Below are 26522 nucleotides of genomic sequence, written 5' to 3'. Positions count from 1 at the left end.
CACACAAAAACGCAAAGCTGTTCAGCCAGTTACTGCCACTGTATCACCCACATTTTCTCTGTTCTACAAAAACACCCAAATTAACAACATACTGTAGAAAATAGAGATTTTCAGTATAAGATACATTCTTGTATATAATTTTTATGCAAAAATGCATGTTTGTACAGAAAAATAGTAGACACTGAAAAATTAATCTAAACTTTAAGATAAAATTTCTCCAATTTAAAGTACAGTCTTTAAAACACTTCTAAAATACAGTTGTTGAATGCTTTTTTAAAGTTACTTCTTAAAAATGAAAAAAAAATCTTTCTATAAATACATTCAATGCATGGCAAGTCATTTGCAGAGGGTGGTAGAGAGAGAGGTAAAGAAAGAGGAGAAAAGGTTGAAGGAGAGGCAAGGGACAGGACCAAATAAAAGACTAAGTTAGAGTAGATAAGGGAAAAATTACAAAGTCAGGATATGGTCAGCACTGGCTAAAGATGGAAAGAAAAACTGAAGTTATGCCATGCCAGAATAACCAATAGTTTTCAATCACTGATAACAACTGTTGCTTCCAAATGGCTAAGTTATGAATCCAAAAGCACCAGAAAGACTAAGCTATTAGCACAAAAGTAGGGGAATGATAGCAAAACATTCAAGAGCAAGAGAAATTAAATTCTTTGTCCATGGTTTTAGAAAAAGTTCAAGATATGTATATACTGTTCATCCTCCCCTACTCTTCACTGTAGCAAGCTTCACTTAAAATCTCAATACTCTATGTTTGCTATAAAGGTCTTTGTGAAGTCTCCTTTGCCCTACCTTCCCTGTTTCAAACTAGATTTTTTCTACTAAATTTTTGGCTATTCATATAACACAGGCGATGGTGCAGAACTGAGCTTTAGTAATTTCAAAATTGTTAGAAGATTTGCAGTACATCAATTTCAAGGGAATTTGGGAAATGCTTGCTTTCTCTCAGAAGATTTTACTTAAAGTAACAAAATTTAAAATTTAAAAATTTAAAATGCAGTCAGTAGTTTTGTGTCTCTCAGTTCTGCAATTTGCAGTTGAAAACATCACCATCCTGTCTTTTAAACACTGCTGAAAAGCTATGCCAAAACAATAAAACCAAACCTGTCATATGCCAAACATGAGTCATGTTTGAAAATTTTTTTACTATGCCATAGTGTCTCTTTTAAAAATAGCGTATCGGGAGGAGGGAAATGACTCCAACATATTTCAGTTTGCCAATATCCAAGTGTTTTCACACTATTTAAATTTTCAAAGTATTGAAAGAATTTTCATTCAGTATTTTCATCTAAATTGAGCGATTTCAAAATGAACTGAAGACAGTGGTAAAGTTATTATTGTTCGTATACAAGGCAATCATATTAATTAGTATTGGGAGAAACATAAATCAACTTCTGACACAAGAATCTGATCTGCAGTGCTGTGTCAAGAGTAAAATAATGGATGACTAACAACTACAGAGGTATGCTGGAATCGCTGTTTCCTTGCTTCTCCTTCCCTCACCTCCTTGAAACACTGAAAGCTGCTAAACCCTCCACCCAAGAATGCTGACTGCAGTGAGGCCATGCCTGTTCCTGGTGCAAACTCTTTCCAAGCTTCGCTGTGTGACCTAAGCAAAAACACCCTTAAACAATGTACAAACCAAGCAAAATCTTAAAGTATCCTTTCCAGTCTGTCAGTCCAGCTTATCTAACTACTTTGATTTCTTTGTTTCAGCTATTCAGCAAATATGCACTGCTCTGAGACAAAATAGTTGCTAGTTACTATTTGCCATGTGGCAAAGACCAGAAAATGCATTTTTATTTACCTCAGAAACAGGTTCAAACCAAAGCCAATTGTCCATGCTGAGTTTCAAACTCAAATGAAACTAGAAGCTGTGCTTATGTCATATGCTTATGCCTGTTGTGTGGTGTGCAAATATAATACAATCATATTAAATATTCCCTGCTTTTATTTACCTATGATGTCAAACAAAATCAATGGTGCATGTTAAAGCCTAACACTGTCTTCAGATTTTAAACACATAATTTGTTTTAAAAATTGTACATGACAACTTTGTAATGGTAATTCCAAGTTTAACTGCCACTAAACACTTAAATTAGTTAAAAAGAATCACCTATGCTACTCCTGTTAATCACAACTTACTTTCCAAATAGAAAGGAGACAAACAATTGTTGATCCTGGTCTGGTATAAATTTTTTAACAAATAAATACCTTGTAAAGGTCATAGATGACTGACTTGCTGAAAGGATGTAATAATATAACATACACATGAATATCTGGGAATATGCAAAAATAATTTTATTCAAGATACCTATAGTAAACCTTCTGGTTATCAAAGAGAAGCACACTGAATCCAGTGTTCAAATAAGACTAGAACTCAAATGACAGCTTACAATTCACATGCTTACGAAGAAAAACAGTTATTTTTAGGACCTCTACCAGCTTAGTGGCAAAAATTAATTACTCTCCCCAACCAGAAAAACCCCCTAACAAAACCCAACAATAAGAACCCCATACCCCCCTCACAAAAGCAGGTACGTCTGTGATATTATATGGAATGTGGGTAACATAATTCTTGTAGGGAATGATAGCAGGAAGAAATAAATCTATTCTCAGTGAAGAAGTGGGTTTTAGGAGAAGGAGATGAGAATGCAAATATTATCCATGCCTTGTGCAAGAAAAGAGAGAGACCAAGAAAGGGAATGAGAAAGAAGTCAAAGTTGAACAAAAATTAAAGAATTCCCCAAAAGTTTGCTCCAAGCATACTGACAAAAATTGTTAATTGCTTCAAACAATGCAACAGTTACACACATAGAAAATGATAGAATGTGATCACCTTTCATACAGACCAAGTTAAAAGACATTATTGTTGATAACTTAATTACTTTGATTCTTGGAGATAAAGTCTATATTCTCACATGTGCTGGAAAAGACTAATATAATAGTATGGTGGGTTAGAAACAACATCAGTCTTTGTTATAGGGAGGGCAGGAAAAAACAAATTCTAGGGACTGGGAAAAAACGCCATGTTTTAAAATCAGATCTGAAGGCACTTATACAGAAGAATAAATCAAGAACAGTGTGATAGCTGCACTGGATATCCCTACAGCCCAAACTGAAAGTTGACTGGGTGCCTTTACAGATCTAAAGATGGCTATTTACTTTTATTTGAAACTGAACCCTGAACACTTACTAATATATAAAAAAGATGGACAAATTTTTGACAACTTTTCACTTGTTACATAACTGTATCTACTAACAACCGGCTGAAGATGATCCAGCAGTGTGCCCAGGTGGCCAAGAAGGCCAACACAGCATCCTGGCCTGTATCAGAAATGGTGTGGCCAGCAGGAGTAGGGAGGTGATCGTGCCCCTGTACTCGGCGCTGGTGAGGCCGCACCTCGAATCCTGTGTTCAGTTTTGGGCCCTTCACTACAAGAAGGACGTTGAGGTGCTGCAGTGTGTCCAGAGAAGGGCGACGAAGCTGGTGAGGGGTCTGGAGCACAAGTCTTATGAGGAGCAGCTGAGGGAACTGGGGTTGTTCAGTCTGGAGAAGAGGAGGCTGAGGGGAGACCTTATTGCTCTCTACAATTACCTGAAAGGGGGTTGCAGAGAGGTGGGTGCGAACGAACAAGAGGAAATGTCTCTTCTCCCAAGTGACTAGTGACAGGACAAGAGGAAATGGCCTCAAGTTGTGCCAGGGAAGGTTTAGATTGGATATTAGGAAAAATTTCTTCACTGAAAGGGTTGTCAGACATTGCAACGGGCTGTCCAGGGAGGTGGTTGAGTCACCATCCCTGGACGTATTTAAAAGACGTGTAGACATGGAGCTTCGGGACACAGTTTAGTGGTGGACTTGGCAGTGTTAGGTTAACGGTTGGATTTGATGATGTTCAAGACCTTTTCCAACCTCAACGATTCTACAATTCTATGATTCTATAACTCCAAACTAAAACAATTTTTTCTTTTGCAATATAAAAAGTGAAGAAAGTCAAATAGAGCAATGACTATTTTTCTAAGATGGCTCTTTGCACATTCCCCCCCATTTATTTGTAGAATTCACTTTTGGTTTTCCAACTTATTTGTTACTTATGTGTACTTTAGACAAGATAGAATAAGTCTTGTTTTGATATCTGAGCATAAAGTGCTTATCTAAATATGAATACTTAGCTCTGGATTATAGCTAAGGAGGGAGGGAAAGCATAATTAGTTTAGTAACTGGTTAATGAAACGAAGAAATATCCTTTTTCCAAATAGTTGAAAAAGAGAGTTAATAAATTTTAACTATGATATTTTTCCCCCCAAAATTGGTAGGAAGTAGAATTGGGTGCTAATGCATAAATAATTACTACCTCAAGCCAAATATTTTATATTTGCAATGACTTGTAAGTCAGAAAATTAAACTCTGAACAGTGCTTCTGAATCTTTGATGTGCTACTGAAAGCACAAGTTAACTGAGTATATTTCAGTTGTCCTCTATTCTGAGTTGCAACAACTGCATGTGCTTACATACAAACTGTAATGACTATATTCTTATACTTTGACAAGTCACAGTTATGAACAGACATGTCATTCATACAAAAAGCTCCCTTTAGGTCATTCCTGAAGTTTAAAAATACCTGTAAAACTAGTCAAAGGTTATGCATTGAATAACCTTGAACACCACAATTAAAGTTTAGGAAATTTAAATTACTAGGAGATTTAAATTATATATTTATCTACTGGAATTTTCATAGGCAGACTACCTTAAAAACATTTTTTCTCATGAAAATGGCAGAAAGGGTAGATTATTTTTCACTTCAAAAATAAGATGTCAGCCTAGCAAATAAAAGGCACTGAAATAAAACAAAGGGCATTCTCTCTTACTCTTTAACTGTTGAAACATTACATGACATTAGTATCATCTCCTAAATTATAGTCCTATCAGTTCACACTTCTTAAACTTTCATAATTTTGCAGGCTTGTATCTGTGACATTGACTAGTATAAGCCCTGCACAGATTCTATGAAAAAATAAGGAAGTCTGCTGCAGGTGGTGTGTTGGTGTAAAATTAAGTTTTAATTTCAGGTTTTAAGTTACTTCACTATAGTTTCTCTACGTGGGCAAGGGGATTTTTTGAGTAGAAGCTTTGACTACCAAGTTAATTTACTAATAAAAATTTCCAAACACATCCTCAACTAATGTTCAGTGGAGGTTACTGATCTCATTTGTTTTTTTTTTTTTAATAACTGCATATACATAAATTATACTTATGAGTGAAAATGAACAGTGAGAACTCTCACTGTCCCCAAGCAATAACGAAGAGCCGCCTCACAACTAACATGCTCTCTTTAGAGGTTTGTAACTTTAATTATTCATGATTTTAGCAGGCAAAACATCTCATGGGCTATATGGGTCCATCTGAACTGTCTCATGAAAATAAATTCTTTCAACTTCAGTTGTGCATATTTGCATATGTGCTCCATTTAAACAGTGCTGACAAACTCCATTCACTCCTTCCTCCTCCTCCTCCTCAGTTAGCGTTATTGCCATTATGTTACAATATATCTTCATGTCATGGTAGAAACCACACCTTCAACTTCAGATAGCGCTGCTGAAAAATCTAGATCAGTATTACCCAAACCTTGCCAGAGGTGTACAGAAGGGTGGCTGCATGGCACTGGGAAGCTACCGACTACAGGGTAACTTCTCTGTTCAAAACCAAGTACAACCTGTGGATCATTTACCATGGTACCACAGAAGGATTCAGAAGCCGTGGCCATAGCTCAAACTATTGCTGTAATGCATATTCCTCCCTTAATTTTTTCGTATTATTCAGCTTACTTCCCCTTTCTTCTTTGAGGTCCAACATTTTGATTATCACTTAGCCCATGAGGATGTTCATATTCTCATTTAAATCCTACACAGTAACGTTTCGCAGACGAGTTCCAAAAGAATGACGACCCACAGGTTTTTTGTTCTTGAAGGCCAGAGAGGCCTTAACCCAAAAACTCCACACAGCACATGATTCACAGAGTAAAAGTAAGCATCTCAAAGTTGTCAGAAGGCGGCATTTGAGGTTTAAAGAACAAAGTACAACATGAAATATAAATAAATAAATAAAAATTAATCTTGTCCCAAAAAATTTCAGATCACCAATATCTCAATGTGCATTAATGAAATCCAAATTTCATTAATCAAAGCTTATAACGTATAGGCTGGATGAGCAGACAGTGAGGTGGATTGAAAACTGGCTGAATGGTCGGGCCCAGAGCGTGGTGATTAGTGGTGCAAAGTCTAGTTGGAGGCCAGTCACTAGCAGTGTACCCCAGGGGTCAATACTGGGACCAGTCCTGTTCAACATCTTCATTAATGAGCTAGATGATGGGGCAGAGTGCACCCTCAGCAAGTTTGCTGATGACACGAAACTGGGAGGAGGGGCTGATAGACCAGAGGGTCATGCTGCCATCCAGAGGGACCTCAAAAGGCTGGAGAAATGGACTGACAGCAACCTTATGACATTCAACAAGGGGAAGGAAGTGCAAAGTCCTGCACCTGGGGAGGAACAACCCCACCCACCAGTATATGCTGGGGGCCACCCAGCTGGAAAGCAACTTGGCAGAAAAGGCCCTGGGGTCCTCATGGACACCAGGCTGAACATAAGCCAGCGCTGTGCCCTTGCTGCAAAGTAGGCTAACAGTACCCTTGGCTGCATTAGCCAAAATATTGTCAGCACGTTAAGGGAGGTGATCCTTCCCCTCTACTCAGCCACACCTGGAGTACCGTGTCCAGTCTGCGCTCCCCAGTACAAGAGAGACATGGACATACTGGAGAGAGCCCAAGGAAGGGTCATGAAGATGATGAAGGGACTGAAACATCTCTCCTCTGAGGAAAGGCTGAGCGAGCTGGAACTGCTCAGCCCGGAGAAGAGAAGGCTCAGGGGGATCTTATCCATGTATATAAATACCTGAAAGGAGGGTGCAAAGAGGACGGAGCCAGGGTCTTTTCAGTGGTGGCCAGTGACAGGGCCAAAGGCAATGGGCATAAACTGAAACTGAACATCAGGAAACCCTTTTTCACTGTGAGGGTGACTGAGTACTGGCATAGGTTGCCCAGAGATGTTGTGGCGTCTCCATCCTTGGAGATATCCAAAAGCCACCTGGACATGGTTCTGGGCAACTGGTTGTAGGTGGCCCTGCTTGAGCAGGGGGGGATGGACCAGATGTAATATAATAATGTAAATATTTTTGATGCTGTAACTGATACAACTTAAAGAGCAAATTTCCAAAATACTTACCTCTAAATGCACTAACATCACCATAGTGTACCTGGAGCACAAAAAATCTGCCACCTGTTTCTCCTCCAACTCTGAATCCAACACCTAAGAGAAGGAAAATGCATCATTTTCAGAAATGATAAAATGGAAGATGGTTCACCAGTGCTAACCATATCTAAAAATACAAATCACTGTAATGGCTTAGAGTGAAGGGGTAGAAAAATTCACTGAGACAGCAGTGAAGAAAACATTGTCCTGAAAACTGGGAAAACCACAGTCACAACAGATGTTCCCAGACTAAGAAGCTAGGACCATAACTTACTCATGATTTAGGCATTCGCTCAACCCAAGAATATGAATACAGATTTGAGATATATACATATACACAACTATACTTAAAAAAAATCAAAAAATCACATTTTGCCATCCTTGTAGGATTTGGTAGAAGTTTCATTTCTCATACAACCTGTGTATGATACAAACCGATTAACACTGACTTACTAAGAACACACTGAGAATGAAAAGATAAAAAGATCTGCAGAAAAAACCTTGTGGAAATTAAGAAGCTATGTTACTTGTTGACAGAAGTAAGCACAGGCACAGAATAATATGGAGGAATTTGAAATAATTTGAAATAATGAAATTGGAAAATATCACCATCACCAAAAGGGATTTCTCTAAACCCATTCTACAATGAACAGTCCTCAAAAAAAGCAGAGAAAGCAATTTCTTCCTATTCAGACAGTGAATCCCACTAGATTAAACACTGCCCATGGCAAAGCCTACTTATAAATGGGACTGCAGCCTCTCTGTGCACAGATGTAATAACATTATGAACCCCCGCTCCCCAAATCTTGTATTTATGGACAGCTTAGAGACAAGAAAATTATTACTAGTTGGGGTTTAACAGCAAAGCAAATACCAGGCCTCCATAGAATCCTCCAAGCAACTTTTTTTTAAACTTGACATTCTGATAACCAAATCAAATAACATTCTTGCTGATAAGTGTGTAAATGGATTATTAAAAATAAACCTCTTCATGATACTGTGCACTGCTCCTGGTTATGAAAAGAGGCAGTAAAAGATAAAAGAAAAAATTCAAGGTATTTTCAGACTGAGGATATATAGATGGTAGATATTTCTAGGACCCTTGGTTGTTATTAGAAAGAATCACTTCTCCCTGTCTTCCACACATACCACTCCAAGTAGTTCAAAAAATTTTGATTGAATTCAACAATGTCATCTATCATACAAAAAAATGGGTATATAAACATGTTGCTCAACCGCATCAAAGCATCAAGAAATGAAAAGCACATAAAATTGTCATTACACATAGAAAAAATACATACAGTGTATATGTGTCTGTATACATAGACACAGAAAAAATTCCATGTTTAGATTGAACTTGTTTGTGCTTTCCCACACAGAACACACAAAAAACCACACAAAAATATTTTAATCAGTTTGCGTGCTACTGAAAGATATATGAATAGTACCCTTCCAATAACTTATAGTAGGAAAGGCAAGATTAATGCTATATAAAAATAAAGCATTACATTATGACTGTTATCTCTCCCTTAGCCTTTTCTTCTCCCTACTGAAACCCATAATGTTATAGTAGAAAGGATGACAAAAACCCCCAAGTATAATAGCTAGCATAATTATATTCATAGTTTATAAGGTTGATGCTTATACAGTTTCTATCAACTAGACATAATAAAAATATTATAGGAGGTTCCTTCCTTGCTTACTTCCACATCCTCTTCTCTCCCTTGCCCCTGTCCACAAGAACCCCACATTAAAGGCACAATACCTTTGGGTAGCCTGGTGGGTGGAGCGTTTCTTGCCCAAGCATATAAAATGTTAGATTTGTCTTTGCATGTTCCTTCATCACAGTCCCTAAAAATATGAGGAAAGAAAACAAAAAAGAATATAATTTTTTAACTTTGAAATCAGAAAAAGGCAGGTGAATTACATGCAAACACACTAATTTTAAGATCTATGAAGATGTCTTTGGATGTATTTTGATCCTTTAATGTAGACTGCTTTCCCAGATATCATTAGATCTTCCATCTTCTTTATTTTTTGCTCCCTCTGCCTTAAGATAGTGTTAGGCAAACAGGGTCAAAACCATAGACAGTTCTGATAGTCCCTGCCAACCTAGTAGCCATTGTTGAAAAAAATAAAGGAACCTTTTGTGAGAATGAACCATATAAAAATTTCTAGCACTCGTGTTCCACAAAATGACAATGGCTGCCACATTTACACAGAGGGACAGGACTCGTGTGCAAAGCAGAATAAAGCCCACAAGACATCGACAATGTTAGTCAAAATTAATTTTTAAAATTAATTTTAAAATTATTGACAAAGAAAGGTGACAGGAAGCTGTATATGAACCAACAGGAAGAAGGCACTCATGCTCTTTCCTGTACTTAACTCAAGCTTTAAGTTAGTTTTTATTCCACTGCAATATTTCTTGTTTTTCATAAACAGAAAAATCACACACACCACACAAAAAAAAAAATCAAGGAAAAAAAAAGAAAAAAGAAGTGTTTGCCAAGTTGCAGATGACAAACAGGTCACAAATACTTACACAAATATTCAGTTATGAGAGCGTTAGAGTTGTCCCTAGCCTCTGCAACTAACACCTTGCAGGTGACAGGGTGGAGTGTGAAAGACTCCCAAGCACTGTCAAGCTCTAGGTACCTTGAATCTGCAAGAACTCATAAACTCTGAGGACAGACACTACCGAATCTGTAAAAGGCCAATCAGACACAGTCGTACTGACAGCACAATGTAGGTGGACCACATCCAAGACAGCGTTGACTGCTATGTGTGAATGTAGGCTACAGGATGATATACATGGATAAAAAACCAAGGGACACTGAGGGCCTTCCCAAACACCAACCGAGAAGCCACTTCTCCCTCTCAATCCTCTGTTAGGGAAAAGTGTTATTTACAGAGTGTATTTGTACATTCTTCAGTGGCAAAGCATTGCGGCACTGAGCACAGAGTGTAGAAGCCATTCCACAGGTGCAGCATATACAGGTATGACTTCTAGAAAGCCTCAACCGAAAACTAGTCAGACTACATCAACTGATGCAAGCCCGATGCAATGAAGGTTGATACCTATGCCAAGTTTTCAATCCAAAACAAAATGGTACAGCCCCTTCTCTGTTACTGCTGGTAAAATGAGACCTGGGAAAAACATCTGTACACATAAAGCATGGTTTCAGTCACCTTAAATATTGGGGAAAACAGAGTCTCACACAGTGTGGGAAAGAGTATAAAAGCATAAAAGACCAGGACTTTTAGCAGATGTAGGCTCAGTAATATTCCTGTTGAGGATGCCTGAGACATATGTGCTACCTCTCAGAACAAATGACAATGATGCTTTCCAGACTGCTTTCCCAGGGATAACCAGTTCTTCTGGTGCATAGGGAAAACCACCTCAGTGGGACATTACACATTTCTGGGATCCCAGGAAGCCTTACTGCAACGTAGCTGCTGTGTTTTCTTCTGACAGAAAGCATTGCCATAATCATCAGACTACCAAGAGAAAAGGGAACATGCTACTTCTTCCTTTTCATTAATTTTGTCCATAACACATATTTCTAGATGTTCACAACTACTAGTTTGGTCAACTCCCCCTTCAAACATGCCTCAATGGACAAGCAAAACTTATTTCAGGATAAGTGAAATCTCTCACAACTAATGATTGATACAGCTGCAGGTAAAAGCTGCACAGCTTTCAACTGCTACAATCTAAAAAAAGCAAAAGACTTCAGGGATCTAACAAGGTTATTGAGCTGCACAGTTTGGAAATGTGTTGAAGAGATTGGTTAGGAGGAATAACAGCAGAAACCACAAGCACTGTCGCAGCTTCACCACCACACTCTGGGCCAGCTAGCCTTTGTTTATACCACGTATTTTTTAGGACCACATTAGCTAGGTAAAAAAAACTACATAGGCTGTTCCAAACTCTTCTCCTGAGACACTGGCCGATGGACAGGAGAGACTGTAGGGAGGAAAGATGAAATACACACATTGTTCTTGCATTATACTTAACAAATGGTCAAACCTCTCACTTAGCCATCAATGCTGATCTTGAAACATCAAGTTTTCAGAAGAAAACAAACCCAAAGGAGATTACAAAGAAGTTAAGACAACTGACGAACAGATTTAAGAGCAGGAAGCCAGTAAAAAGTATAAATTTACAAACAAATAAAAAAAATTAACCAATCACTGAAATTCATAGCTTCTTTACACACAAAAAATCATGAGATTCTGAACAGAATGAGTAGCACAGAATATCTTAAAAATGGACTATAACTGCATACTATACAGTATTCTACTAACAACTGATTTTGACTGTGATCAGAATTTCGGGGGGAGGGGAGGGCATTGAAAGAGAGCTTACTGACAGCTTCTTGGGTCTTTGTTTTTTGCAAACTCTCCTGGACTTTCAAAATGCATTCTCCTCAACCTTGGGTAGGCTCAGGAGCTGGGTTTTTTACTGGCACTGGATTTTTGATTGATTGCCTAGACTGAAAGCAAAATATTTCACTAAGTCAGCAAGACCAATATTTGGCTATCCTTTTAGGATATTTGCATTGTTTAGAAACAAAGAACTTTTTTCATTTCTTTCTCTTTTATACTCTACTCCTTGATTCTAACCAAGACTTGTAAAAAAAAAAATTGAGGTGACTAAGAAAAATGATCATTTTTAGTTCTTGAGCTGAATGGTGCAGAACATTCTGGGGCAGTGACAATGGTAAGAAACTACACCGAGAAATATAAATCTTTACACTGTTTCCACTCTCCCCTAAGCAGTTAAATACAAGTATTTCACTGAACCAGTCTTGACATCTTTTGCAACCTTTACTGAACTATTGATGTCAAAAGCTTCCAAAACCATGCTCTTCTGCCAACAAAAGCAGCTAGTCTGACAGGGGAATTACTGGGTGGTGATCTATGACCTGTACTTATACATTTGTTTAGATTAGATAACTATTTAAAGTTGCCCTGCCTGATCTCTAAATAAAAGCTATGTCTATGAATCATCTCATTCATGGGAGCTAATTTCAGTGTTAGTTTTGACGCAGCACAAGACCTGTCTTGCCAGGAGACTCAGAATTTCCGCATAATTCAACATTTTTTTTAAATCATTCAAGTGTTTTCTTGATTATCTGTGGAGAACCTGAACTTTTGATGAATCAGCTCAGGCATGCTACTTCGATTTCAGCGCAGTTTATCAGCTCAGGCAAAATTTCTTGTCATAGAGGCTGAACTGTTTTTAGGGCCAATTATGATCAAACAGACAGAAGCAGCTACACCTTTTTTGGGCGGACTGAGCAAAACCTGAGCAAATGAGCCCTGGGAGCCTACTTTATATCTGTGGAAAGGCCAGAGCATTTCAAGAAGGGAGAGACACCTGTGCACCCCTTTAGCGTTTGTTCAGGTAAAAATTCTAGCATGTTGCAGTGAACGTGTCACTCTGCAGAGCCAGAGCAGGTCCCACACCATTAGACAGCCTTTCAGAAGGCCAGAGGCATTTGCATGACTAGCATCAATTCACCAGAAAAGCCAGTGGGCCAGAGTGGCATCACAGATTTTGGCTGAGCGCTGCTATGGTCACAGGGCAGCTACTCCCAACAGAGTTATTTGGATGCTGTATCTTCCCCTCTCCCATTCCTCCACACTCAAAACTGGCCTGAATAAAACTCCATGCCTCAGGGAAATTAATTTTGTCCTTGCATTCTGAATGCTCCTAAAGGATTATTTTTCCATACTACACCTAGTCCACATCATGATGGTACGAAAAATAGCTCTTGACTTGATATGTTTTAATGTTCTTACAACTGATTACAAACCATCTGACTAATGTTGATGAGAATTTTGATGAAGAAACTACAATAAAACAAAAAATCAATATGGTATGCCTTAATTGCATAAAAACTGGCTATGTAAAAATGTTGACTTGTAAACAGTAAGGGAAGGATCCTTGCTAAACAAATCTTACAGTGGGCTCAAACAACCATTCTTTCCCCTAGTAGATGGAAGACCAAGTGAAGTCATCACTTACTAGTCTGCAGGTAATAAAAAGAATAACAAGTAACAAAACAAAATAAAAAATTTCAAAGACATCTCATCATTAATACACAGTCATCAGAATTACTTATACAAAATTGGTTCTAGTGGTTGGAAGCCTCTAGTGAATTTAAGCTACTAGGAAAACACTTGCTTTTAAATTATACGTACTCTCTGCAACGACTTACAAAAATGTGCACAGCTTCTACACATCTGAACATTTAAATGAACATATTTACAGCATAGGCATTTATAGATATACACATACATGTATACACACACGTGTATGTCTATACACATACACACTACATTAATTATATACACACACGGATACATAGCCAACAGGCTTATGTGAGTGTATTAAACAGGGATAAATGCAGAACTCTAAAGCCTGTTTTATGTAGAACTGATGTGATTGCAGCCTTGCAGATAGCCATGGGCAGAGCACAATGAAATGCTGCAAACCATTGCAACAACAGGGATGTGAAATGATGAGACACTGAATGAAGCTTTTGTTTTGAGAATGTAAAGCAAATACTACACCTGAGAAATTACAGACAAAAATTTGCAAGATTTAATCAAAACCTGCCTATGAAAAATTGGAAATATCAGATTTAAATACAACACTAATTATGTGTTTCATCATTTCACAGGTACCTGTTAAGTACAGCAATCAAGAACAAAAGCAACATTAGCTGCCACACTGTACAGACTGACACTGGTGAGTTTTCTGCTGGGCAATCATTCTTCTCTGCAAAGAGTGATCATACAGCCAGGGAGCTCTAACCTAGTCTCAAGCTTAGGATTTGAGTCTCTGTCAGCTTTGAAGAACTTTATGACTTTCCAGCTTTTGATCCATCTCTTCATATCTGAACACTCAGGAACAAAACATTTCACCTACATCTTCAGTACATTGGCTAGATGTGACTTAGGCATCATCTCGTGACTTCATCTTAATGCAAAAACCTGACCAATCTTTAACAATATAATTCTATCACGTACAGATTATTGCAAGGCTCTAACAAAACTACTTCCAGACATATGAAAACAAAACAAACTACACGTACAATCTACTCAGTTTTAAATAGGACACTTATTTTAAGTTGCTGTATTTTTCACATTAAACTATTAAAAAAGTATATTCTAACATATAAGATACAATAACAAGAACCCAGAAAAGCTGTCTGCTGGGAAAAGAAAACAATAGAAATTCTGTGCTTTCATGGTTTTACTTTTGTCTGACCTTCTTAAGCATCTGCTTGCAAGACAAGATTACAACATTTTCAATATTAGAACTGTTGGTTGATAGGTAGAAGGGAGATAAAACTTCTGATGAAAGTTTGTTTTATGTCCAAAATTTTAATCAAATCATCTCCCAAAAACATACAGAGATTATTCAAAATGCTAAACTCATTATGTTTTGTGGAAAATACATTATACTATACTATTAGCTCTAAATTCCAGCTGTAGTTACCTTTTTAGTAAATACTTAAAAGATAAATTGTGATTACATAACTCTATCAGAAAATCTATATTAAAATTGTTCCACAGATCAGAATAAGTCACATAAGCTTTGCAGTGTCAGCAAAACTACCTTATCTGCGGTCTCTTGAAAACCTGGAGAAAACTTGCAAAATTACTGGACAGACCATTAATTTCCACCCATCTTCAAATTCTCTTCACTTTGGCTCCCCACACCTGTTTTAATGTCACTGAGAGCTTCCCTCTGCCCTCACTGCTTAGGAATTTTGAAGGGCAAGTCAACTACCAAACCACTTGACAGAGAGAATCTTCTTCAGCTTACCCTTCACTCAGTTTCATTCTAGACACCTGATACAATACTTCTTCATACACAGAAAAGCAGCCAACTATAGAGGAAGCCTAGGTTTCTTGGTATTCAATGGCACCCTAACCACTATACCTCCTGTCTCCTCCTCAGAGACAGTCAATTAGTCATGAAGAATCAGAAAACAGATCTTTTTCTCCACCTTACAGAGGAGTCACAGTTAAAAAAAAGAAACACTTTAAGTGTGGAAAGGCTGGAATGTTATACATTCCTTCTTCCTTCCAAATTTTTCTACTTTTCAAGAAATTGTGACACTGGAAAAGGTTTATGTGGGAGCAATTAACGCAAGAAAAGTTAGGTACAATAACAAAAGCAAGTTGCAACTCTTACCAGTAATTTTCGGTAGAAGAGGGTTCATTACATCCAAAGAGTAACATGTGATGGACTGTGTCCATGCTGGCATGTGGCTTAAAGTCAACTGAAAAACAAAATGATAAAACAAATAAGCTATTCTTAATCTCACCGTAAGTTACATAAGGAAGAGTATTTTGTGCCGTTTTCCTCTTTAATATTAGAATCAAGGCATGTATGTCCCCACTCATTTATTTACCTTCTGCATTCTGCTTATAAGCTTTCCTTAAATTCTCATTCAACAGCCTGTCTTCCAAGCTAAAACACTGTACCTCACTTAGTCATTAAGAAAAATCCCAAGTTCCCACTCAAAACTGCTGTATTTTTCCCCAAAAGTTAAATATGACACATATCAGTGTAACCCAAACCACAAAATTTTGCTGTAACCAGTCAAATTTCAATCTAGCTTTGAAATTTGCACTTGTGATTTAACACTTTTCTACTTCTTTCATACTTCATGAAAAATACAAACAGTAAGTTAGAGTTAAGAGCAACTAATATCTTATGCATTAGTTGAAGTGATATCTTCTTCCAGTATTCTACCTGGTTTACGTTTTTGCTGCATCTTTCTTGGGACAACACTTCCAAGAAGGGATTATGATTTATTCTCACTAATATGTCAAACCCTTTGGAATGGAAAACAAGATTTGTTCAAAGCCAACACAATCTCATTGCCCAAATATTTTTCATTATTAGAAACTTAGATGAAGGCGAGTTCAGCACTCAAATGCCTATTCTTTTTCCCATGCCACAAACAAAACACTGTTTTTGTTTCTCAAACGTTCGTGATCCTGTTTAGTACAGGAAAAAGGTTACCAACATCAACTGTAGTAATATTGACCACGAATGTACAATGATGGCATTTCTAGAAATAAAGCAAGCTACATTGTGTAACTTCCTTTATTACTATTGAGATGATGTGTCAGATGCAGGGAATGCAATGGAATTTTTCTTCACGTAAGACAGAGAAGCACCTTGGGAGGGTTTTTAACCTTATTCTACAGCACAAGTTCCAAAACAGAGTCACTCCTGCCCTTACATGTACACAGACACTAAGGAGCCTTCAAGTAAGTGCATTTTAGCTCTTGTAAGAGTCTTAACATGGGGAGATGGTAAAGCTACAAACTACTGAAACACTACTCTGCTGCGAAGTTCGTGGATTTATCTGCACTCTGAACTCAGTATTTTAACATGCGGCTGAGGCAGGGTTCCTGAAGTGAATGATGATGTGGATTATTGTCCCAGTTTCATGAGGAAAAAAAATTAATTAAATAGCTTCTAACCCTATTTTTGGAGCTGAGGTCTGCTGTGAAAAGTGAGGAAACACAGCCAAAAGTTAAGGCATGCAAGTCAAATTCTAGCTTGAAGACATAAGGCATGCAGTCAGATTGTAAGGAAATGACCACACCAGAGGTGAGGGCTTGGTTTGCGAAGTAAGAGATGCACCCACATGCGCTGGGAAGGTGCTTTGAGTACCACATATGAATTCACAAGTGCTAAACTTGCCAGCATGATTAAAGACCAAAGACTACACAACATCTTTTTTCCTACAAGCAAATTCTACTCATTCCATAGCTAAAAAATTAATCCGCATTACAAAAAGACCTTTCATTGCAATGTTTTTATCAGTAACAATTAGTAGTGAAATTGTTAACTCTTGCATGGGACAGACAATGTGTCATTTTATGATGACTTCCTACCTTGGTTTTCAGGTGTTTCAGGTGTTTTAAGCTGCTACCAATTTAAGAGAGAGATTAAATTTCTGAAGCAGTTTATAAACAGTTCACAGATGTGAAATTTAATGAACTTTATTGCTGAACTGTACAAAACATACTGTAAGTAACACCCAGAGGGACAGCCTTCAATAAAGGTAAAATTAAAGGTTAGGCCTCTTGTCTGCTAAAGCCACCACCTGTCCTGCTGGTTAATACTGTCTCACTGTTTCTTTTTACTCCTCTACTGCTCTCACATCTTGTGTATTTACTCTAATGAGTACATCAGGAAGTCTTTTATTCCCTCTATACAGTGCCCATTACAATGACATTCTAGTAGGTGGGAGTAGGTTTCACATTCTGAAAGGTGGGACCTTTCAGCATTGTTATAAAACTTATTACAAATAGCTTACTAAATACTACTCTTACTAACACAAAATAATGCACCACAGTTAACAATGCAAAATCAGATTTCTGCGTGAGCCACTTGCATATACTATTTTAGCTCACATATCTCATCATTGCTTCTGAAGGAAGAGTTGAAAAACCTCTTGGTATGCTGTGAGCTTAAGAGAGCTTTGTACAGTTGGTTACTCTGTTCCTGTATAGTTATTTTCTTAGCAGCACATCCACATTTATGCCAGTCTTCCAAACAGAGGGTCAAAAAAAAGTCATTAAAAAAATCCTATGTTGTAAAAGCCATACATATTAGCATGAGATTCAAGCCAAACGCAGTACCTGTCACTACCAAAGGCTTAAGAAATATCAAACAAAAGCCTTATGTTCCTAGTTGACAGCCTCACATTTTACAATAATGAACAGAAGATTACTTAATAGTTAAATATTTTTTATGCATGAAGAAGTGCTACAAAATGATTACTGAAATAGTAACAGTTTTGACATATATACTAAATCTGAATGAAGTCTGACTTACTTTCCTGACTAAGTACTACTTTGAATTATGAACTCTGGTAGAAACAGGGATGAAGAGAACATGACATTCATTTAATCTTAACAGTGTCTAGTTAAGCCATGTATTTAAAAAATTAATTTCTAAGAAGTTCATCTTCACAACTAATAATTCAATGATGTAAAGTTGATATCCTTTTTAAAAAAAAAAAAAAAATCACTGTATTCTCTATAATGGAATTTACTTTAAAGAAATTTATCAACATACCAGTGTGCACAGTTTGGCAGAGTAGGGAGACATTTAGAGGTCTTTGATACAGTGAAGTTATCATTACTTGGCGATCAGGACGTTTATATATGCCATAGTAGAGTAACAAACCCACAGCATTTCAGAGTCATGTATGGAAGAAAAGTAATAAATCATCTAATTATTTCAATTTGTGTTGCTGAACATAATAGGGTCCATCTCATTTCTACAGCACAATCTGACAGATAGGGACTTACCATGAGTCAGTAAGAAAAAGACACATTTATTTACTGGTCACCCATGTGAATGAATGTAAGGAGGTGAAGATGACAGTCAAATTTCTTGGCTGAGTGGCTTGCTGTCAGATTAAATTCTTATGAATGTCTGTAGAGCACCCTTTAGCTATCGCTACAGCTCAGTAGTCAAAACCTGATTTTTATCAATGCCTGCATCATTAAAGACTCAATCTAGTTTCTGGATTGGCTACTTATTCATAAACACTAATCAAACATGAGGTGGAAGAAGAAAAACACTGTATGTTTTTAAAATGTAACTGGAATGACACTTTCTTGAAAAATTACATATTAATCTCACTCATTAATATCTTTTACATATTAATCTCACAGCCATTTCATTTCACAGGAGCAAAAGGTAGGTCCTAACATTAACCTAAACGTAAATCAACCAACCCCATAAACAAACAAATATTCCCTGTACCCCCGTTTGTCAGCATTTACAGCCCTTTGGGACAGAAAAATGACTGGTTCAGACAGAAATCTCAGCATTGACAGGCTGACCCTCCACTAAAGAATATCATACAGGAAACTAACAGCATCTGCAAAAATACACAGATGCAACCCTAAAAAAGACCTCTAGGGCAAAACTTGCTCTACTCCTCCTTCTAGCTGGTAACATTTCATAAGTTTGATCAGCTCCTTCTTTTGATAATATCTGAGAACCGATGCTGAACAAGTTGGTAAATCCTGGTACAGTATCCTCCCAGCTTTGCAGTATGAAGTTATATCCTTTGTCCTTGTCCAAGCATGACTGTCTACTGCTTTTAAATCTTTAGGAGAATAGCAAAGCTGAAGTCTGAATTCAAAGTCCTCAAATACAAATTTAATAAAAAATACTGAAAAAAGTTACAGAAAATATTTTCTACTTACTAACAAACATAGTACTGCCTGCATACAACACTAAAAAAGAAGTTCTCTTCCAAGGCCCTTGTATTTCACCAATATGCAACAAAACTATCCTGCTACAGGTTCCATAAACAGAACATCCTCTTCCACACTGTCTTGGAGGAGGGAGGAAAAGGGGGTAAAAAGAGGAAAACAAAGTAAGGAAGTAATTAACAAGTGATTCTTGGTCAAAGTGTAAGGACACTTGGTCATTAAAGTGTCCTTTAAAAGTGCAAAAGGAAAAAAAAAACAAAGAGAAGAGAAGGCATTTTCTCAGCAGCATTATGTGCAAATAAATTGAACTGGACGTAGAACATGTAGGTTCTGGTCTCAGTTTTACCACTACACTGTCTCAGAAACCCAGGTTATTCTTTTAATTCTGTGTATTCACACAGCTCTTCAGAACACACAGTCGTCTCAATACATCACTGAACAGCAATGCAGAGTGACAGTTCCTGTTAGTTTTTAGATGCTTCTATCACAAAGTAAAAGAGTAATTAATGAAAGTTAATTACACCATTTATTTGCAGTGCAATGAAGGCAGATTCTGCTTAAACCATAAAAATGTAGACACCATCCTTTTAAAAAGAGGTATTTCATTCTCTGTGTGTCAATCTTCTATGCTTATTTAAGCAACACAAAATACATGCATGCAAGTAAGTTAATAATTAGCTTCACAACACTTTACAGTATTAAGAAATATTTAAGCAAAAACACCACTAACGAACTCGTTTCTTAGATGATGACACCTATCATAAAAATCTCCTTCCTGAGAAGAAGATTTAATTTGCTATTCAGGTATTTTAAAAGATAGGTCAGTTTGCATTCTTTCTATTCTCTACAATTGGATATGTCTGAGTCTAGTCTTTCCAATTATTAGGTAACTTCTGTTGATTGTGAAGACTCCAATCTGACAAATCATTTCAACTGAAAACACTTTCCAGTGACTTTACTGAAGTGAGGTGGAACTGATCCCATGCTGAAGATAGACCACATGCCTATCCATTTTGGTGGAAGGAACCAAAGAGAAAAAAAAAGCAAGCAATTTTGCTTTATTTTCAGGGCATTAAATTTAAGAGGTTGTAAGCAATGCTATCATAGGAAAACTTTGTGTTCACAGAACAAATCTTTTTTTATTAGATTTGTTCATCAAATTCCTCTTGCTCTTCAAAGCTCCACCTCACAATTAGAATGGTTTCTTTGTCCAGACCTTATACTGCTTTGTAATGACACATACTCAAGCACAGTGATCATTGGAAAGGTGACCAAATCATATAAAAATCTGCTGAAGAAGATGTGAACACCTAAAACCGAAAAGTTTCTCAGTCTTCAGAGAAAAAAATGGGTTGCCTTGCATGATTCACATTGAGAGTTTGCATAAATACCACTTCTAAGCAAATACTTTTAGTAGGTCCTTTTAAACATACACACCACTGAAAGAAGTTTATGTGGCTTTAACACATGTAAACACCAAATGACACAACTAAATGTGCAGCAATCCAATAAAGAATTGAACTATGCAATTTTGCAACTCAGTGAAGCAGTAAATAAAAATTGCTTAAGCAGCAGGTTAGTAGTACGTCTTTCTATGCATCACTTGAAAGCAGAAGAGTCTATTGCACACACTGCACAGCAAGTATAGTTTATCAGAGGATGAACACTCAATCCCTTTTTTGCTCATTTTTTCTTTTTGGGGTCAAACTCACAGCCAAAATGTGAGGTCAGGTTCTGAATTCTTTAGAAAACAGATAAATGGAGAAAGCACTGAAGAAAATTTACTCAATTTTTTTAGTTATTATAATATAACATGAAAATCTAAACACAATATTCTACTTCTGAAGGATTTCCACAAGGAAAGACACATGGAACAATAGTCTCATAATACACTACAACAAAAACTACATAGGATTCCCACCATATTTATTGTAAGTGCAGATATCCTAAAATGCAACAAAAGAGTAAAGGAAGGAAAATATAGTCATTTTAATTTTTCATGGCTTTCTTTTATTTCAGTTTATAGCATGTTCTGACAGTGAAACTATCTTCAGCCAAACCAACAAGCCTTCTCTCTACCTGAACAACTGTATGTTCATAAGCAAGGCAAAATGAAATCAAAAGTACCTCAAAGACCTTCTGAACAGATAGTGTTGTTTTGCTGATGGATATGATCTCAGCTTTTGTACACTATCACAGTATTTCCTGCTATTTGTCTGCCATCTTATTCATGCCACAACATTAAAAAAAAGGGGGGGGGAGGGGCGGGAAGAGGCTTTGGTGGGTTTTGGTTTTTTTTTCCCCCCAGATAAGTAAAATCTTACTGCAGCCACCACTGACTGTAAGTGCAAAGGATTTACAGCCTGTACCAGCAGGTAAATAAACAGTCTGCTCAGTGGAGCAGAATTAAGTATCCAGCCAGAGACAGAAAGCCAATACTTTACAAATGGGGCTGTTTGGTACTGACTGCCAGAGGCATATGCATGCAGCTCCTTAACTACTATTACTCATGAATCTCTCCAGATACAGTTTGTTATCTTGACTCTAAGTAGCGCTCTCTAGTTTGTTTCTGTATTAGCCATGATGAATGCATTTTGGAAACTCTGACAGCCAAAGGTTAAGTCAATATGAGTCAAAGAAAAAAAAGAAAATGCTGAGGCTCTTCAAAATGGCTTGCGTAGGTTCTGCCAGTCAACCAATACTCACCTACATAGGCTTCGTCATCCACCGGCAGGGGTACTGACATGCAGAGGTAGGTATCGGACTATTAAAAGATGAAAGAACAGAAATTACCTTTAAATTGGGAATACTTTGAATATAAAGAAGAGAAACAAAGCATCAAAATTCTCTACACTTTCTGAAGATGAATGTGGAAATACTGAACAAACTAATATACAAAAGTTAGATACTTACAAGCCTTAACTGGGAATATTTAGGATGAAAAGAATAGAAACAAAGCACCAAAATTCTCTACACTTTCTGAAGATTAATGTGGGAATACTGAACAAATATATAAAAATTATATACTTATAAGCCTTAGCATTGAATTTATTTACAGTGGTTAACAAACACCGCTCCTTTCCCGCCCACTAAAAATTTGAAGGGGTAACACTACCCTCTCCATGTCCAAATAAACAGCATGAATCAATGATTGTGCTACATAAAGTGAACAGAACTATTAAGCTTCTGATTCATTGTGTTCTTGGTATGCACTACTTTCTCAGTATTTATAAACTTACTATAAACTAAGAATCAATGGCACTTGAGTGGAGGGGCAGGTGCTGATCGTCTCTCTCTGGTGACCAGTGACAGGACACATGGAAATGGTATGAAGTTGCATCAGGGGAAGTTCAGACTGGACATGAGGAAAAGGTTCTTCACTGAGAGGCTGGTCAGTCACTGGAACAGGCTCCCCAGGGAAGTGGTCACAGCACCAAGCCTGTCAGAGTTCAAGGAGCATCTGGATGATGCTTTTAGTCATATGGTTTCATTTTAGATAGTCCTGCGAGGAGCAGGGAGTTGGACTTGATGAACCTTACGGGTCCCTTCCAACTCGAGAGAATCTATGATTCTATGACTTCATAGCTAAATAGATTTCTGCCTATAGCAGTATTTCACCCTATTCCAAGATTTATAGAACTGGACCACAAAATGTAAAAATGCTGTGCCATTGCAGCAGCAATCATAGAGATACATTTATTTTTGATTCATGCACCTAATTCTATTATGTCCAATGAAAATATTCTTCCCTGGGCATCCTAACAAACATCACATGCCCTTTAAAACAAAGAAAAAGAACAGAACTAATTAAAAAACAACAATTCAATAGGTGATTTTCTTGCTTAAGCACTGTAAAGGACTAACATTTTCCTGGCGCAATTGGACGAACAATCTGCACAAGACACAGTGGGCAGAAAACTTATCAACTATGCCCTCTTCATGATGCTACCGTTGCCTCTGTTGCCTAAAAGACTTTTGGTTTCAGTTTAAAAGACTCAGCATGTTAAGCCTTGGAAGTGTTCCTAGATTAAAATATGCACCAATTAAAATGCAAACACAGTAAACTCAGAGCAATGGCCACAAACAAAAACCAGGTTTTCCATCTACAAGCACCTTGGATAACTATGAAAGAACTTGCAACATAAAACAAAGTCCTTGAAAACAGTAAAACCTATGGCAATCCTATTGAAAGGAAGGCTCTTACTTTGTACATCAAAAAAACAGTCGGTAAATCATTGGAACAGCATAAAATTACATTTTTTAAATGCATGTGAACTACAAAAACAAAAAATTAAGTCAGTCTCATCTTTGTCAGCTAGATGAAGGGCAGGTCCTACAAAAGCACCATCTAGAAAAAATACCACCTACTTTACTGAGCTATTTGGCCAAAGATGATGCAGGTTATCTAGATTACTGTTCTTAAGAAATTAATACATTGCCATGGTTTATTTACAGACATTAGGCTATAAGGTCAGCAATGTGGCTATTGGATTGACAGCTACACTAGTAACTGTTTTAAACCTTTTTTTTAAAATTTTTAAGGCTGTTTAAGAAAGGAAAGACATCAGCTACTGGAATTTCACTACACCCATAAACTCCAAATGTGACAGGACTTTTACTTTCATAAGGACTCAACTAAAAAGATGAAAATAAAATTCTGGCTATGAAAAACTTCAAACCTACTTTAAAAGAAGACATTGCAGATAGATATAAACAATTAAATGCAACTGAGAAGGAAGGACAGGTACAGTGGTGATAACAATATGTGATTACACAAAGCAGTGATGTGCATAGATAGGAAAACATTTTTGGCAGTTTTGCTACAAGATGAAGGGATGAACAAAGGTCAGTCAATACAGCTGATGTGAATGCCTTTGTGTACTCTACTTATATGCATTTACAGAACGAACATACTGAAGCCTTCCAGAAATTGAAAAGGAAGTATTCTACCTGTTCTATTTAACTTGGGTTCAGAAGTAGATGTTTTTTAAAACCCCCTTCATTTAGAACCTTATACCCAAACTCTGAAAATCAGTGGCAGCAATGCTTCACATTGTAGTAGAAATAAGCAGTACATTCTCTGTCTTTAAACACAAATCGAATTTAGAAACAGTGTGGACTAAAAATAAGGATGACATGTATTTTTAGAAAGTATCATTTACGCAGTTAAGACTTAAATTAGTTAAGAACAGAGTATTAGGACCTATTACGGATGCAATGGCTGAGATTTTATAACTTGTGTCATAACATCTACAAAGATTATTAGAAATCTAGATGTACTACTATTTTTGGCTCTTTTTTTAACTGAAGACTGTTAACTGTATCAAAATGGTATTGTGCTACATATTTATCTGAACTGTTGCAGAACTCAGTCGTGCCTCTCTGACTCAGTGTTATAATACATCTACAAGTAGCAGCTGTCCGAGTTAAACATCGTTCTTCCATGTTCGATGTCATGTGTCTTCAATACCAATGTACTCTACATTGTATAGTTTAGAGACATGCTCTTAGGTAATCTGATGTGCCGTTAGGATTTTAATCCCAAAACAGAGCGAAGTTTTTTTCAGAGGAAAAAAAAAAATTAATGAGACCCACTGCTTTGGAGAAGAAACAGGGCGTGGGGCAGGGGTGAGAAGAAAGGGAATATTCAAAGTTTTTTACTTCCCATCTGATTGTTATTGTTCATATTACCTTACATTAGTCACCTTCAGATTGTCCTCCAAAGTAATATGAAGTGACTCCATTTCATTAATGAGACCGTGGCCAGCAGTTACTTTAGCATGACAGGCAAAGCATTGAATTGTTAAAATTCCATACTACTCACGGTATAGTTTCATATCCCTTACCCTACTGTTACCCTACTGTTCCATACTACTACCCCACAATTGTTTTTAAAAAATTTATCTCTTCTTCCCTATCAAAATATATTTTTCAAAAGCAGAGAAATGAGGAAACAAACCCATAAAAATTACCATAAATACAACCCTTTTCAAAATGCTTTCAATAACTTCTTAAAAGGAAAGAAGCATATCTGCAAAAAAAATATTCCAAGATTATGTATGGGTTAAAATTAATTTAAGAAATTCATGACACAAAGAACTATCACTATCTATTAAATATGATAGTCTGGACTAAAACTCCAAGCCAACAACCTCTCATTATTACTGTAAACACGGAAGGTATGTTCTCATTTTTGCATTACTACTGTCCTATCCTACCTCTTACAGTCTTTCCATAAATAACTCCTATTAGGTATAGTCAGAGAAAAGATCGCTTGGCCAAATGGGTAATGCAATCAATCAATGTGGTCATTCTGAAGTCTTTACAATTATTGGCATAAAAACTCGACCTGGCTTTTACTCTCCCTCACTCTCAGCCTGAGACATGGCCCTAGTGAAGCTGAGATGAAGGGTTTTCAATTGTTTCTGACGTACAAGCCAGGTTGCGTTTAGCTAATAAGATAAAATGAGCAAATGAAAAACCAGCTATTGGATTCAATAAAACAGATTCTGGTCCCTTATCTCCAATTGTCAATGTTCCAGACTTCAAACACAAGAAGAGCAGGAACATCCTGACACTACAGCATTACAAAAGGCATGTTGCAGAATCCACAATAATTCTGTCCTGTTTCCTCTACCTCACCGTAAGTAGGTCTGTGAGCGTGAGGGTGCACATTTGATCCACCTTCAGAAGAAAATGACTATGTAGACTTCAACTTGTGTAAGAAACAAGCAGGCGGCGTGGAAAAAGTGAGATTGCTCCACTATGCACCACCCCATCAATTCAGATGTTTCCAAAAAAAGTGACAAGATGAGACAAATAGAACTTTCGAAGTGCAATAGGCTGCCTTTTGAAAGCAGACTGGGGAGGGGGGAAGAGAAAAGCCCCACACTTTTCCCTCCCATCTCCTGCCCCCCATTCTTTT

At 37.1% G+C, this 26522-nt stretch overlaps 1 protein-coding gene across 7 annotated transcripts in view; it reads right to left on the bottom strand.

Annotated features, from left to right (window-relative positions):
- The window catches only part of PAM (peptidylglycine alpha-amidating monooxygenase), a 79432-nt gene that overhangs the window by 46764 nt on the left and 6146 nt on the right, over positions 1-26522 (bottom strand). For all 7 annotated transcript variants that reach the window (XM_059834340.1, XM_059834334.1, XM_059834335.1 and 4 more), the window contains exons 3-6: positions 22304-22361; positions 15534-15621; positions 9081-9166; positions 7289-7372 (exon numbers count right to left, since the gene is read on the bottom strand). In XM_059834340.1, the coding sequence (XP_059690323.1) occupies positions 7289-7372; positions 9081-9166; positions 15534-15621; positions 22304-22361 (316 nt within the window). The remainder of the gene's footprint in view (positions 1-7288; positions 7373-9080; positions 9167-15533; positions 15622-22303; positions 22362-26522) is intronic.

The sequence above is a fragment of the Gavia stellata genome, chromosome Z (assembly GCF_030936135.1).
Source record: "Gavia stellata isolate bGavSte3 chromosome Z, bGavSte3.hap2, whole genome shotgun sequence".
Taxonomy (NCBI): domain Eukaryota; kingdom Metazoa; phylum Chordata; class Aves; order Gaviiformes; family Gaviidae; genus Gavia; species Gavia stellata.
Note: the sequence above shows the minus strand (reverse complement) of the source record. Positions and strands in the feature narration are given on the sequence as shown.